Raw genomic sequence first — 15303 nt, 5'->3', positions numbered from 1 at the left:
AACAGTCAGGAAACACAAAGCTTGTGTCACAGTACAATTAGTTTTATTCATTTATCATTATTTTACAACTCAAGTATATTGTATCTAGCTATGTACAATGTAACCATTTTATATTTTTGTAGCATTTTGTATTGAGTGTTTTTTTTTTGTGTGTAAACCATGTTTGATGTTGTGTGTGTAGTTGGCTGCTATCCTAAGAAACGTACATCTGTACAAGTGAAAATTAACTGATCCAGGGATATAGGAGTGGTTTTATATTTCACTATATAATGGAGATATTCAATAAAAGGTTTGTCTGTAATTTTAATGGAATTCAAGCCATGTCATTTACTAATAAAATGAATTAAAACCCAAGAATGGTTGTGATTAAACTGTTAAACCACTGGAAATAAAGTCAATTCAGCAGACTTTTACATAACAAATATAAGACATTGTCCTGTTTTATAGCTTTCAGTTAAGTCTTGTACAAAAAAGAGGCCAGACTTTTACAAATGAACACATCATTATGAAAATGCTGCTTCCATGTCATCAGATTTCCAAATCTCAAAGACTCAATAAGGACAGTTTTGTACAAGTGTAAGTTACATCAGCAAAGTCTTGAAAACAACCCCTCTCCAGGCCTTACAACAGACCCAGTCAGAAACAGGAATGTTCCATGATATAAAAATATTGATCCCACAGGAAGTGAGTAAGAGCCGGACTCGCCTAAATGCCTTGACCAGACGGTGTGATTCGCTCCTGAACCACCAGATGGAGAAGATGATTCTGTTCAGCTGTCAGAAACGGCCTGCAGAGGGAGAGAGCCGCACACACACAAAATAGATAAATAAACCAAAAAATGCTCCTCCAGATATTGGAAATGAACACTGTACGCTTACCACAGCTCTGTCTGGAGAGACTTTAGGGACTCGGTATCTTTCTCCTGACACGCCATCTGCAGAGCACACCTTCAGTTATGCGCTGCTCTAATAAAAACAACTACAAGTTTAAATAAAAGTCTCAGTCTTCTCACTGCTGATTCTCTAGTAACAAGAATTTAAGAGTGCACAATGAAGACAAAACGGTTTGTTTTGTGTGTTATAAACTAACCAAACTCAAAAGTTTAAAATCAATTACAAGACACTGAAAGAGGGACAAGCTGCAGCTAGAAAAGAATAGAAGACAAGACACATTTATCACTGTCAAGTGAGGGATAGAAAATTATCTACTTTGTTTTTTTGCATAAAGCCGGAAGTCAGGGAAATCCTTGAACCAGTATGTTGCTCATAAAACTCACCACGACAGACTGCAGGAGCAGGAAGACGTTCTCCGGCAGGAAGTTCACTGTGGGAGAGGATACGTTGACATTATTTACATCACTCGTTTGATTCATGAGCCTTGTTCTGAACTCTCAGTGAAACAGGAAAAAAAAGAAAAAAAAAGAAAAAGCAAGGTTCATTTTTTATTTCTCTGCTTTTTCCCTCTAAAAGTTAAATACAGAGGAGCATCTACCTTGGCTGTGAGGGTCAAAGGACTCCCATGCGTATCTCTCCAGGGTCTGAGCGTGTTCAGGTAGCAACTTCTGAGGCGGGGGCTGCACAGAAAATAGCAAACACTGGAATGTTTCTGCACCAATAATTCAGCCGTGAATGAATGCCCCACAACGACATTATAGGAAGATCTATTAAAAAAATGTATATAAAACACACCAGAAGGATGCATCACTCTTAAATTAAAAGAAAAAAAGAAAAAAGTACAGAAACTTAAACCTGACTGGTAAATATTATTATAATCACATAATCCACATAAGTGAATAAACATGTTTTACATACATTGACATTCAATTAGCAAATCACTGCTGAGAAATAACAGAACAGATGAATTCTGACCAGAAAATAGAAAGTTAAAAAGATTTCAGAAGGTATTATAGCATTAAATCAGAACAACAATAAGATAAATAAATATGCTAGTTAATGAGACAGTAAAATGGCACAAACAAGCAACTCAAATCAGAACAAAAGTACAATAAAATTAATTATATTTAATTTTTTAATTCACAGATCACGTTTTTAATATAAAATTAAATCCTCTCACCATCTCTGTTGCCCATTCCTGCCCTCTGACCTTCCATCCTCCAACTACAATCTGTCCAAAACAAATATTCTAGGGCTGGAAGGAATTTAAAACGCTAAAAACTCTGTTGAAATAGTCTATAGGAGGTTGAACTGAAACTAAAAACTAAAGATGATCTTAAATTAGATCACAATGACACTGTTATATTATCTGAACAAATCTAACCTCTTTCCTCTTCCTGTGTCAAATGTACATTTGTCCCCTATGTCCTTCACAAGCTTGATTCAGAGACTCTGATTAAGCACTGGTGTAGGACACAGATTATTTGTGACCTTTTCCATAACGCAGACTTTTTCTAATAGTTCTGCCGATTTGGGAGCAAAATAACAGAAAAAAAAACAGTAGCAATGTCTAAAAAACTAAGAACTTACACCTTTAACCTAAAGGAGATAATGTGGAGGCGTTGCCTTGTTTTTAATTGGACAGTTCCCCATGTGGCCAGCTGATGAATGTTTGACACTGAAGCATTGCTGCTGCTGCATATCTGAGGTAAAAACTTATAAAATCCTGCAATACCGCTTCACAAAGTGAACAAACACTGGTTTGTTTCACACATCAAATTAAATAACATTTTTATTACAGTGCTGTTGTCTTAATATAAGAAAAAAATTGTAATTTTCTACATGCTTACCTCAAGCAACATCAGCAGTAACACTCTGGATATCTCACATTTGGCCACAATGTCCAGAAAAGCACCTTTCATGACAAAAGAAGACACCTCAGTTTTTCATGTTTAGTCAATGTAAAAAGGCAACAGTTGTAATGTAATCTGGGTTTGGAAGATCCAGTGTGTAGGAAGCACTAAAATCTAAATACACAAATCTCAAACTGCAGCCAAATAGAAGCCAACTCAAGTACCAGTGTTTGCTTTGTCACCTCTGAGGTACTTATTGCAAACTTATTCTGTTTGTAAGTTTTAATCACTGAGGACTGTGTCTACATGAGAGCATGCTGCAGACGAAGCTTGCATCAGACGCTCACCAACAGGTGTGGTGGTGCCTGGGAGCTGCAGTCCTCTCTCCTGACACACCAGTTGCATCTCGGTGAACACTGACAAAGCACCGTCGTAATCGCCTGCAATGAGACAAGAGGTATGCAATGTCAAATCACGCATGCACGTAAAACATGCAGCAGCAACATCCAAGCAGACTGACTGAACCCACGGGTGAGAATTTTACATGTGGCCATTTCTCCCATCGACAGCAGAGCTTCAGTTGGAGTCTGTGTCTGTAACTCTGCAGCCCTCTGATAGTGCACTATTGCCTCCCCAGGTCTGTTCATTTCCTGTTGCAGTAGGAAAATGAGATTAAACATCATTTGCATTATATGCTGTGAACATCAAGCCAAATAAATGTGCATCATTTATCTTATGGGACAGCTTGAAGCTTTGATTCAACCTTGAGCGCATTGCCAAGTTCCAAACACAGGCTGGCTGCCATCACGGGCTGGTTCATCTCAATGTACACCTGCAAAGCATTTGCAAATCAGCATTCAGTCACAATGCAGGAATGTAGTCCAGAATCTCTTCTGCAGACCTGGTCTGTTCTGATACTCCACCTTGAAAATTCCAGATATTTTGGAGCACTGTAAACTGTTGAGCATACCTTGACAGCGAAGCTGTAGCAGTTCAGTGCAGCTTGGAGGTGCTCATCAAAGCCCGGCGCCTGCAGGGCTTTGTTCTCTTTCTCAGATGAGAGAAAGAGGCGTGCAGCATCGGTTAATGCCAGAGCTTCTCCAGGAGCATTGAAGAGAGTCTGCTCACACCTGCAGTCAAAGACATTGGGAATGTGTAACAACAACATGCACATCACGGTTCTTATTAGGAATACTCGAGTCCAACTCACAATGTGAAGGCCTGACTCTACGCTACATGGACAAAAGCAAATGAAAGGAGTGTCGACCGGTTTCTCCAGTATTTTGTCAACATTTTCCACAAAGTATTTGGAGCAAGACCTCGGGGATCAGCTCACAGTCAGCCAAAAGAACAACTCTGAAGTTTGGGGCTTGTGTTAGTGTCAAGTTATCCCTCAAAAGCTGAGAAAACAGTTTAATTATCAAGCCTTACTTAGATCAGACACATATCATCTATAAAATAAATACATAAAAGAAGGAACAGAGGTGGGAGAAGGATGAGATAAATGCCACAGTAAGCTTCACTCTAGTTGTTATTATATTGAAATTCAAGCAGCTCCTGTTCATTGTACCCACAAATAAAAGCATAGAACAAATAAATAATTGAAATAAACAAAGAAATCATAGAATCCATTTACAAATAAAAATGTTTTCTAAACTTTTTACTCAACAAAGTAGCCACAGTTGGCAGATAACAGTTGAACACACTTCCAGCATTTTGTCTTTAACAGAAACTGGTCCAGTGAGAGTGTCCCCAGTTTCTGAGTAACTTCTGATGGTGCAAGAGTCTGTACTCCCTGACACCTTGACTGTCGTTTTTCTATGGGGAAGACCTACAAATATATGCATTATAATGGTGTCTTTTCCACAACACATTATGCTCTGCACAACTATGTAAATAAATAATGCTCCCAAGGGTATGGTACCAACATTGCTTTTATGCAGGGTTGCATGGTAACCTCTGGCAGTTCCCCACTCATCTTTGTACCATATCAAGCCACTTACTGGACTTAAACTGCTTGAATTAAAAAAAGAAGAAAAAAAAAAAACTGGAAAAATTAAGCTGTTCTGACTAGTAGCGGATAATGATCGTTGGATTTCAAGCGCCTGACATGAGATCTGAAGCTACAATAGACAAAGAGTGTGAGTGTGTGGTGTGAAAGCACGTGGCAGATGAAGGCAGACCAAGGTTATAATAGTTTTGGATTTTTTATTAGTTTTAGTTTTTATTTCGTTTTGACTTTTTATTTTCAAATTCAGTTAGTTTTAATTAGTTTTTAGAACATATTTTCTAGTTTTTCTTAGTTTTCGTTTTTTAAAAATGCTTAGTTTTAGTTTAGTCTTTATTAGTTTTAGTGTTAGTTTTAGTTTTTTGTTTGTTTTTTCTAAATTAGAGTATTTTCCAGGTGCAAAATTCAAAATAATCAGAATAAGCACTGTATAATAAAAACTTAAGATACACTTTTTAAAAACTGTATCAGGAGGAAAACATGAACAGCCAACGACAAATCAAAGACAACAGCCCATAAGACAGTAGCCTTAAGTAAAAAAAAAAAAATGTGTGAAATGCTGCTTCTGAGATAGTGTGCTAGGTAAAAATCAACATAACCAACATACTAAAGACACACATCAACATAACATGAATCCATTCAAGAGACAATTCACAGTCCTTGGCAGCCAGGAGTCTAAAGGAGATAAATCTGACTAATCATGAACAACCTCAACAATCCAACAAACTCTAGACCAGAGGTTTGATTCATTCAGATGAAACAATTCACAATTAACTACATAAAGAATTGAACTAGAGGTGCAGCAACTTTAGTACAAATCACTGTATCTGTTTAACAGTACAGGACCTCACATGTTATACTGGACATGATAAAGCTGTGAATATTTTAGACACTGAAAGTGAACGTGTCTGGTAGAACACAGAGCCAGCAGCTGGTTAAGATACTGATATATCTCAGCTGGATGCTGATGTGCTTTTCTTTTCTTTTCAGAATTAAAAACGTAGTTTCCCAGAAAGACCAAGAGAAACTCATCCATGCATTCATCTCCAGTAGGCTGGATTACTGTAATGGTCTTTTAACAGGACTTCCTAAAAAGAGCATTAAACATCTGCAGCTCATCCAGAACGCTGCTGCTAGAGTTTTAACCAGAACTAAGAGATCTGAACACATCACACCAGTTTTGAAATCTTTACACTGGCTTCCAGTCAGTCACAGAATAGATTTTAAAACCCTTCTGATCATTTACAAATCCCAGAATGGTTTAGGCCCAGAATACATCTGTGATATGTTCAGAGAATATAAACCTAGCAGAGCTCTTAGATCCAAAGACTCTGGTCAACTAGTCCAGACCAGAGTCCAGACTAAACATGGAGAAGCAGCATTTAGCTGTTATGCTGCAAACAAATGGAACAAACTGCCAGTGGAGATTAAACTTTCCCCAAATGTAGACATTTTTAAATCCAGGTTAAAAACATTTCTTTTCTCATGCACCTATGCATGAAATCTGCACGTTAGCTTTTTAACTCATCTTGCTTTTAATAATTTTAATGTAATTTATGATTTTATTGTGATTCTTGCTATGTGCTGCTGCCTTTTACTATTTCTTAATATCTTTAATACTTTTGTTTTATGTAAAGCACTTTGAATTGTCCTGTACATGAAATGTGCTATACAAATAAACTGCCTTTCCTTCTATGCTAAACATACATAACCTACTATCCAAAAACTAATTTAAGCCTCTCAAATTCAGCTTTTTAAGATTTTGTGTGTGACTGTATGTGTAGGTCTGTTTGCGTATGTGTGTGCGTGTGCGAGACTCTGTGTGTGTGTAACTGAGAGTGTGTCTGTGACTCACGTTCCCTCCCCATGCTGCTTGGCCTGGCTGAAGCTTATCAATCCGTGGAGGGGGGCAGAAAGGCTACCTGGTCCAGGTACTCCTGGTTAACCTTCATGTGCAGCTTTTCAAATGGATTTTCAGATTCGTGGTTTTTCCTTCCACATATTGTACCACCTGCTTCTTCTACAAGACACTTTATCTTTGACATGGTCATAACGAAAGAAATCCCAAATAGGACTCTCCTCGCTTTCTCCTAACTTTCTCCGTAGCATCACGCTAGCCGGCGCGGGCGGACAAGCTGTTGACACGTGACGTCACGGCCGTACGACGGCAGAGTGAAGTAAATAGATTTCATATCAACCCCAAAGCCTTATGTATGAAATAAATTTACAAAAAACTAAAACGAAGGACATTTTTGCTTTAATTTTAGTTCGTTTTAGTTCGTTTTGTAAACACACAATACAATTTCAGTTAGTTTTCGTTTCTTTAAAAACTCTCGTTTTTATTTTTATTTCAGTTAACGAGAATGTTTTTTTAATTTTAGTTTTCGTTTTTTCGTTAGTTTTCGTTAACTATAATAACCTTGAGGCAGACACAAAAAAATCACAGGAATTAATGATGATTTCACCAGGTACTGTCTCAAAAACCCTTTTTCTACGTCTAAAGCACCAAAGAGGAGTCTGTCAAGCCTTTGGCAAAGTACATCTAATTAAACAATCTGACCAAAAAAAGTATGTCATTCTGTCTTTATCGCATTGTAAAGCTTATTCTATATATCTATCCCTGCAGATGGATATCATTTATAATTTAGACAGACATGCAAGCCTCCAAAAACCTAACAACACATCGCCCTCTGGGGTCATGAAATGCCTTGGTTGAATGCTGATTGGTTGAAAGTTAGCTGGAGTTGAACTCCATATTTCTGATTTTACCCCCAAGATACAACCCATATAACACGAAAATGTGAGTTTGCAAAGGCTGCAGGAGTATAGTCAGACCCTTAGGGGGGTAAAACAGAGTGTACTGAGAAGCTGCATCCCCATCCAGTATGGAGACTGCAAGGCTGGAGTTTCTGCTGAGAGTAGCAAAAACAGTTGAAAAAATCTTTTTGATTTGGCTCCCAGCTGTTCAGGATGCTCACATGCTTGACTACAGGCAATCAACATAGTCATGCACGCACGTCACAGTGGGAGATTTTCTGCTAGAAGTGCTATAGTTAGGAAGGTGTCTAAAGCACACAGGAAGCAGGACACGATGCAAACATGATGCCGTGGAAATCACTGTGTTGTTTGTGTTGCTATCAATACAACATGGATCTCAATGTATCCACAGTAATGATTAGCAGATGGAAAATAACATACGGGTCAAAACAAAGGCATACAAAGCAGCAACTTGTACTGAAACACATGCAATGAGCATTAAGCTCGGGGTGATTACTGGTGATTTGTTTTCTTTGCAGAGCATTAACTTTGTTTTTGAGACAATAAGCCTTGATCACTCTGACAGCTGCTTTTGTAGGCAAACAGTTTTTAAATTTTTTAAATCAACTTTAATGGTACGAAATTGTCTCGTATTTTTTTTTTTTTTTTGAAAAATTCATTTTTAACTTTAAATCATCTCCGGCATGAAATAGTCAAAATCTATTCAGAACATCATCATCACTTAGTGTGTCATAACGTTATGTTTGTTTACTATATATATATATATATATATATATATGTTGGATGGTTGCCAGCAGCCAACATGCTCACTGATGTATGAGCATAAATTATGGAAAAATTAATTCAATAAAACAAAAAAGAAAGGTAGTATGAATAAGTGTGGAAATAAATTAACATAATTGGCAGTGTAAAGTACCTTGAGTACTTTCCATGACAAGTAAAAGAATAAGTCTAAAAGACAGTGTCCACTCACCGAGCCATGGCCAGGTTACAGAAGGCAGCATACTGAAGGCAGTCCTGCTGCTTCAGCTCCTTTGCCAACTGGCCTGGAATCAAGCAAAATTAAATGAGTTTAAGCAGACCAACAGTAAAACTAGGACTGGGTGAAATACAGACTTTTTAATATTTTTCAACAAGATGCAAGCACAACTGATTTCCTTGTGCTTGTGAGCAACTTATGACTTCTAACTATTGACAATTTTGCCAAATGTGCCCAAATTTTTTTCAATAAAAAGTTAAGTACACATAAATTAAACTTCACAGATTTATGTTTTTAATCTAAATATAGCCACAATCATTAAGATAGAAGTTTAAGTAATCATTATGTACAAACTACAAATGTAGTGGACTGAAATTAAAGCTAAATACTTTTGAAAAGCTGTACATGACAGTACTTCTAAGGTGTATTTAAAGAACATCATGTAAATTCTTAAATCTTTACTGATTTCTTTCCACATTAAAACAGCAAATTTCATGGTGCATTCATGTACACCTCCTTTATATATATATATATATATATATATATATATATATATATATATATATATATATAGAGAGAGAGAGAGAGAGCGAGAGAGAGCGAGAGAGAGAGAGAGAGAGATGGATAGATAAAGTTAATACAGCTGCCATTTTTCTCTTGATTCTTCACATAAGTTTATATTTATGTTTCACAACAAAGTTGTTTGTTTGACAACAGATAAAGAAAAGTGCTCCAACAACCAAGTCTGGTTATGATGACATCACTGCATGTGTTAGCCAGGCACGGCCTGGTGGACCCATCAAGTTCTGAGGGAAAAGGTGCAACACACATTCTACAAATATTGCATATTTGTACAAATACATGCATTTTGCAGATATTGCATTGGCATTGTGTATAACAATACTAGCGTTTATTTTTTTTTTGCCAGGACCCCTTTATTTATACTGAAAAAAGAAGTCTTGTATCTCAAACCATGCCAAAATAAGTTGTGGATTTAAGTCTTTCTTAAAAACAAAAAACAACAACAAAAAAAAAAAACAATGCACATAACATCTACTGTGTGGTCATTTTGCGTTTATTCTCATTATTAAATATCCTATTTAAAATATAGCTGTTTTTTTTTTCTTCGTCTTTCTTTGTTTGCTTTCTAAAACACATTTAGTGTCACTTTTTGATCAGTGTGGATATCTGTAGTTGATAAATGTCTCATGAGAGGAAGTTTTATATCTGTGGTTTTGCATCTCATGTCTGTTTTTATTCAATTTATCATCACTGAAAAAATTCCAATGTCACTGAAGCAGTTTTGATGTTGTTTAGTTGAAATTTTGCAACAATTTACGTCTCACTGCAGTTGTTTGAAGCATCTCTGAAAGCTGTCTCTTTTGATTTAGGTTTTGTGTCACATTTATGCGATTTTGGACACCTTATTGCCACTAGAAAATACCCCTTTACCACAAAACTTGTCTGGTCCACCAGCGCGTGCCTGGTTAACAAATGCAATGATGTCATCATGGCTGCAGTGCAGACAAACTGTAAGCCACTTACCAAACTGCTCACTCGCCTCTGCTACATTGGGTTTCCGGAGAAACCGTCTGTAAACATGAAACAAAACGCTGTTAATTTCTTAAATACAGCAGTCAGCTTGTTAGCAAGTTGATGTAATTACACGTTACATAGCTAAACAAGAGCTGAACAGAGAGCTGAGCTTCTCTTGTTTCCAAGACAGCTAACGGCTAACATTAGACAAATAAGGGTTCTTGTGATTAATCAAGTGTTTGGACTAAAAAATAAATATAACCAACATATTTGTATTAGACACCGCATGACAAGCTCATATAGATAGGACACATTAACGTTTTTAACAATGACAGTAATGACAATAACAACCGAAGAGCCCTAGCTTGGTCTATTGCCGCTAGCTGAAGCAGGAACCACTTAGCCAAAGTGCTAAAAACGCTACGTTACTCCTGATAGTCATTTTTTCTTTCTGATTGAAACAAAATATTCACAGTGCAACTCAAAAGGCTCGCTCACTTTTTCAGTTTATTTGACACAGCTCTGTATCTCGCCAGAAAATCTCCTTCAGCAGCCATGATCAATACAGCAAAAACAAACCAAACCAAACCAGGAAGTGCTACTGAGAGCAGCGTTGAGATTGGCTGATGGAAACTAAACCCCACAATGTCATTGGTTAGTTACAGAAAGGGAATCCAAATATGGTAATTATTGAAACACATACTATTTCTCAGATATAACATTTTATTTGACATCTTAGACCAGTACATTCATTTAAAAGCATCTCGATGTTTGCATTGTAGACTTAAAACCTATTGCGAGCCAGTTTATCCAACACATTATTTAACAGTACATTAAACATCACAAATGTGTACAGAATACCTCAACTATAACTATAGAGTATTAAAATAATGTCACTCTGACAATGATTCGGTAACGTTTATTTAATCCAGTGGTTTAATGTACAGTAGTGTAAATACATACTGTATGAGGATATTGTATGCCTACATTTTATGGTAATGACAACAAAAAGTCAAGTTATCAGATCCTGATTACTAATATGAACATTATAACTAGATAAAAAAAAATATTTAAACATTTTCATAAACAGACTCAAACACGCCTTCATCTGGAGTTTCCTTCACCTACAGAAAAAAAAAGTTAGTAGTTACATGTTTTATCTTGATAGTATATTAGAATATAAGCTGTGGATAGACATACAAGGTTTACCAACCTTTTCTGAGAGCCCCGTTTTCTTGGAATTAGGTTTTTTTGGGTCTTTTGGCTCTATTCTAGGAGCTGAGTGGTCCAGCACATCATAAATGGATCTGGGCCGAGGCTCTAGACTCTAAGAGAAAATTTCATGTCAGTGCCCAAGAACTGTTTTAAAAAAAGGTAATAAATGTAGATGGTCAAATCTATTGAAATAAAAATTGTCTATCAAGCATGCTGATGAGTACAAAGGAGTTTACAGCATAGAAGGAAGTAGACTGAGCTGCCATCACATCCATGTTGTCTTCCTCCGTCTCAGTGTGTTTCCTTTTTTCTTTTCTGTCAGCTTCACCACAAGCAGTTATTCTCTCTTTCTAAAAAAAACAATACGATAATGTTAGACAAGCGTTAGATGCTTTCTTGACTATTTTGTTGTTTTTCTTTTAATTTAGTAACAAGCATTTAAAAATGTGGACTTCAGAAACTGATCAGTAACTGTGTGTTTTGCCACATCTCTCATGACATGACAGAAGAAGTCAGGACAGCGGTTTGAAACATGCTGTTTCTTAACTTTGGATCAGTACACATCTTACCCAATGTCCTCTGAAGACATAGACTGAGCCAACCACACTGAAGATTAGCAGCCCACCAGTTACAACAGCCACTATGCTAAACTCTTTGTAGCCCCATGGCTCCACATGTTTGTAGCCTTCAGCTGGAAAACACACATCAGTCAGTGTTAGTCTGTTCTGTAATGCAGCATGACCAAAAGGCAAAGGTTTTAACAACAGATTCCTCATCTGACAGGAAAATTATTCAGGATCAAGCCTGGCGCCCTCTCTTATAAAACTCTGATAGATTTTGTGTTGTTTTCCCACCTGAGGAACCAGAACGGCACCAAAAGGAAGGGAAAGTGGTCAATATGTTAAATGTAAGGTCGGCAATACACTTAAAAAAAAAAACAGGCAGCAAAAGACTGAGAAAGCTGTATAACGTTTAAAAAAAATCAGTTTAACTGGTTAACATGACTGACTAGTAAGTCATTGCATTATATTTGTGGGGCTTACCAACATTTACAAACTACAACATCAAATCAGAAAAAGCTGGGATAAGAATGAAAGTGCAAGTTTGAAACAATACAATCAGGGAATCTTACATTTACCGTGACTTTTATTTAGCTGCAGACTATATATGAACCACAGAAATTTATATCTTTTGCCATTACTTCTTTCATTAATGTCATAATATTTCCTGCTTTTGAGGCCTGCAACATGTTCTACATAAAAAGATGGGATGGAAATGAAGAGGGTTTTAAATAAAAATATATATATTATACATATTCTTTTGTTTTTGTTTTTGTTTTTTGTTTATTTTTTCAAATGGATACCAGCAATTAATTTTAATCACAATTTAGTACAAAAACAGTGAGCATGTTTGGTTATTTATGAGAATTAAAGATGGTCATAGGATCATTAGTTCGTTCGTCAATGAATGCTTGACAAAATAAATTTAATGTTTAAAAATCCCCAAGAGAAAGATTGGATGGGTTCTTTATTTTCTTCCCTCTCTGCAAATGCATGATATCAATAAATGATTAAGCAATCCAATCATTGCAACACGACTACACTTTTTTAGAGACAATTATGCATTTTTTCAACAAAACACTACAACACATTCTGCACGCATCACAAAGACATGGAATAAAAAGGTTATAGGTACTGAACTGGCCTGCTTGCAGTACCTTGCTGTACTTATTTGAGATTATGAGGAAAATACTAAAAGGCTCAATCTGACAGAAATCTTGTACTATTGCAAACATAAACTGACTCTTTATTTATTTTTTGGCCAATTGCACCTGCAGTTAAACAAAGTTTCTCTATAGTGCATTTCATTTAAAATGGATTTTTTTTTTAACCCATTCCTATCCTTTTTAACAGTCAGGCGTTAGAGATTACATAATCCCAGACTTCTTATATGTAAAAGTTCTTATAGGAAATTCAAGCCTTGATATAACTTTTATCTTAAAATCAGAGATGAAACATCACAAACATCCCAGTTCAGCTTTTGTTTAGTCCCAACACCGTCGTAATAAATACCTGCCCTTTTTTTCTTTATATACTCACTTCTCACACGTAGAAACCAGTAAGCTTGGGATTGTTTATATCTGCAGTAGTATTTTCCAGAATCATTCAGTTTCTTCAGGTGCAGATTCCGGGTTTCGGTACCTGGTTGAAGACCTTGGGCAGTTATGTCTACTGAGTGTATTTCTATATTGTGGGAATTGAAGCACTTCAGTTGGCTTTTGGTTTCATTTGCTGGTTTCTTAATCTCACATCCAATACTGAGATCTTTGCCTTTGAAGGCCACAAAAACTTTGCTCTCCAGTTTTATGTCTGCAAAGGAAACACAATAGGAATTAATTTTAGAGCTGAATAATGAGAAGATCAATAACTGATAATCTGGTAACTTTGATAAATTGCTTAAGTAATTTTTGGGCATAAAATACCACATAAACTGGATCCAGTATGTTAAATTAATATTTGTCTTTGTATTTTGTCTTTGTATTACTAGAAAGTGAAAATAAAAACTAAATGAAAACCTCAAGCAAACATTTTTTTAACTACTATGTAACAATTGCAGAATATGGACCAGACCATTGGCTAACTTAATAAACTACAGAAGAACAAGACTTTAAAAAAGGTAATTGCTGTTTCTGTGATGCTACAGAAATGTATATTTAAGACCACAAAAACTTGGACTAATGACAGAAGTTCACAATTTTACTGATAAATAAGTTAATCAGATCAAAGCTTAGATGACTTACTCGCTTTATCCATTCCTGTGCAAACAGAAGAGAGGAAAAATACAAGTATCAAAGTCAACATTAAGGAAAGAGGGCGGAGGTGTTGAGCTTCCATGATGCCCTCTTGGCATTAGTTGGGAGCGTTTACAGCCGTCTTTGATGAACCTTCTCTGTATAGCTAATCTCACTTTGTCTTGGTAAATAAACCACAACGTTACATTTCCTGTCAGTAGCAAAGCAATACTTCCCCAAAATGTTAAGCTTTTTTTCTTTTTTGTTCTTTCTGGAAGCTGACTCAAGGGGGATGTTAAAGGGGCCAGAACACACACACAAAAAAACTTTACAACTGACAGCTGACATTAAGGCCAGAAAAAATCCCAAGGACGCACCGCCTTTAACTCACTCTGTATTGTGTTAAAAAGGAGAGTTTCTGGTTGCTGTGTGGGTGTTTCGTCAGCCTCTGGAGGTGAAGCAAAGTGCAGTGTTGGCTTTCCTCCACAGTGAGACAGTGTTGGAGAAATAACAGAGCGAGCCACGAGTGTGCATCTCCTGTGGCTTGAAAAACTGTGCATGTGTGTGTGTGTGTGTGTGTGTGTGTGTGTGTGTGTGTGTGTGTGTGTGCTCATGTGTGTGTGTGTGCATGTGTGGTTGGAATTCTGCTGAAGGTGACAAATTGCCTGTTGTTAATGCAAACCAGCTGCTGGTGGTGGGGTGACTCCCTCACCGCAGTAAGCCTCTACTGATGCTGCCAGGGGGGCATACAGATGGTAAAACGCAGTTGTTGTTATTATTTAAACCCATTTGTTTGTCTTATTTCCTTGCTGCCTTCTCTCCACCTTCTCCATTTGACTTTTTTCATGCTTTTTTTTCTGGCCATATGCACAGGCCAACTCTGACCTCACTGCTGTTGCAGCATGAAAACACACAGAGAGCTGGAATAACATCTGGATGCCAGTCAATAAAGAATAATTCATTCCTACCCTCCTTATTTCTCCTCCTTCTTTGGGACTAAAGTTTACAGACTTTACTTAAAACACAGATAGATTAGAACTCAGGTTGAAAGACTCACAACTTGGCAAACACATTGTAAAAATTGTAATCTCTTATTCAGATGTGTGAGTGGATATTTGTTATAATCAGATTAACCACAGTCACGGTAATTGTTAAAAGAAGCTGTGAGAAAACTTCTTTCAAGCAGTGTTTGGCTTCTAACAACATTTTATAATGGAAATAAACATTTTGCTCAGGTATTGGAATTTAAG

General features: G+C 36.7%; 2 protein-coding genes and 1 long non-coding RNA gene across 3 annotated transcripts; 1 reads left to right on the top strand and 2 right to left on the bottom strand.

Moving 5' to 3' along the window:
* Positions 1 to 24: 24 nt before the first annotated feature.
* On the bottom strand, positions 25 to 10667 carry f8a (coagulation factor VIII associated). Its single transcript, XM_041984335.1, has 12 exons — positions 10546 to 10667; positions 10057 to 10103; positions 8506 to 8578; positions 3717 to 3876; positions 3510 to 3578; positions 3276 to 3396; positions 3094 to 3186; positions 2744 to 2808; positions 1492 to 1573; positions 1277 to 1323; positions 879 to 934; positions 25 to 787 (listed from the first exon to the last, which is right to left on the bottom strand). Exons 1-12 carry the CDS (start codon positions 10602 to 10604, stop codon positions 706 to 708), a joined length of 954 nt encoding a protein of 317 aa, XP_041840269.1. The 5' UTR covers positions 10605 to 10667; the 3' UTR covers positions 25 to 705.
* Positions 8161 to 9553, top strand: LOC121639128. Its single transcript, XR_006010130.1, has 2 exons — positions 8161 to 8310; positions 9120 to 9553. It is a non-coding gene; the product is annotated as an uncharacterized LOC121639128 (long non-coding RNA).
* Positions 10668 to 10772: 105 nt separating the features above from the next.
* Positions 10773 to 14246, bottom strand: si:ch211-243a20.4. The gene is made up of 6 exons (XM_041984336.1): positions 14063 to 14246; positions 13362 to 13631; positions 11832 to 11953; positions 11499 to 11612; positions 11261 to 11374; positions 10773 to 11171 (listed from the first exon to the last, which is right to left on the bottom strand). The coding sequence occupies exons 1-6, from the start codon at positions 14154 to 14156 to the stop codon at positions 11118 to 11120; spliced, it is 768 nt and encodes a 255-aa protein (XP_041840270.1). The 5' UTR covers positions 14157 to 14246; the 3' UTR covers positions 10773 to 11117.
* Positions 14247 to 15303: the final 1057 nt, after the last annotated feature.

The sequence above is a fragment of the Melanotaenia boesemani genome, chromosome 4 (genome assembly GCF_017639745.1).
Source record: "Melanotaenia boesemani isolate fMelBoe1 chromosome 4, fMelBoe1.pri, whole genome shotgun sequence".
Taxonomy (NCBI): Eukaryota; Metazoa; Chordata; class Actinopteri; order Atheriniformes; family Melanotaeniidae; genus Melanotaenia; species Melanotaenia boesemani.
Note: the sequence above shows the minus strand (reverse complement) of the source record. Positions and strands in the feature narration are given on the sequence as shown.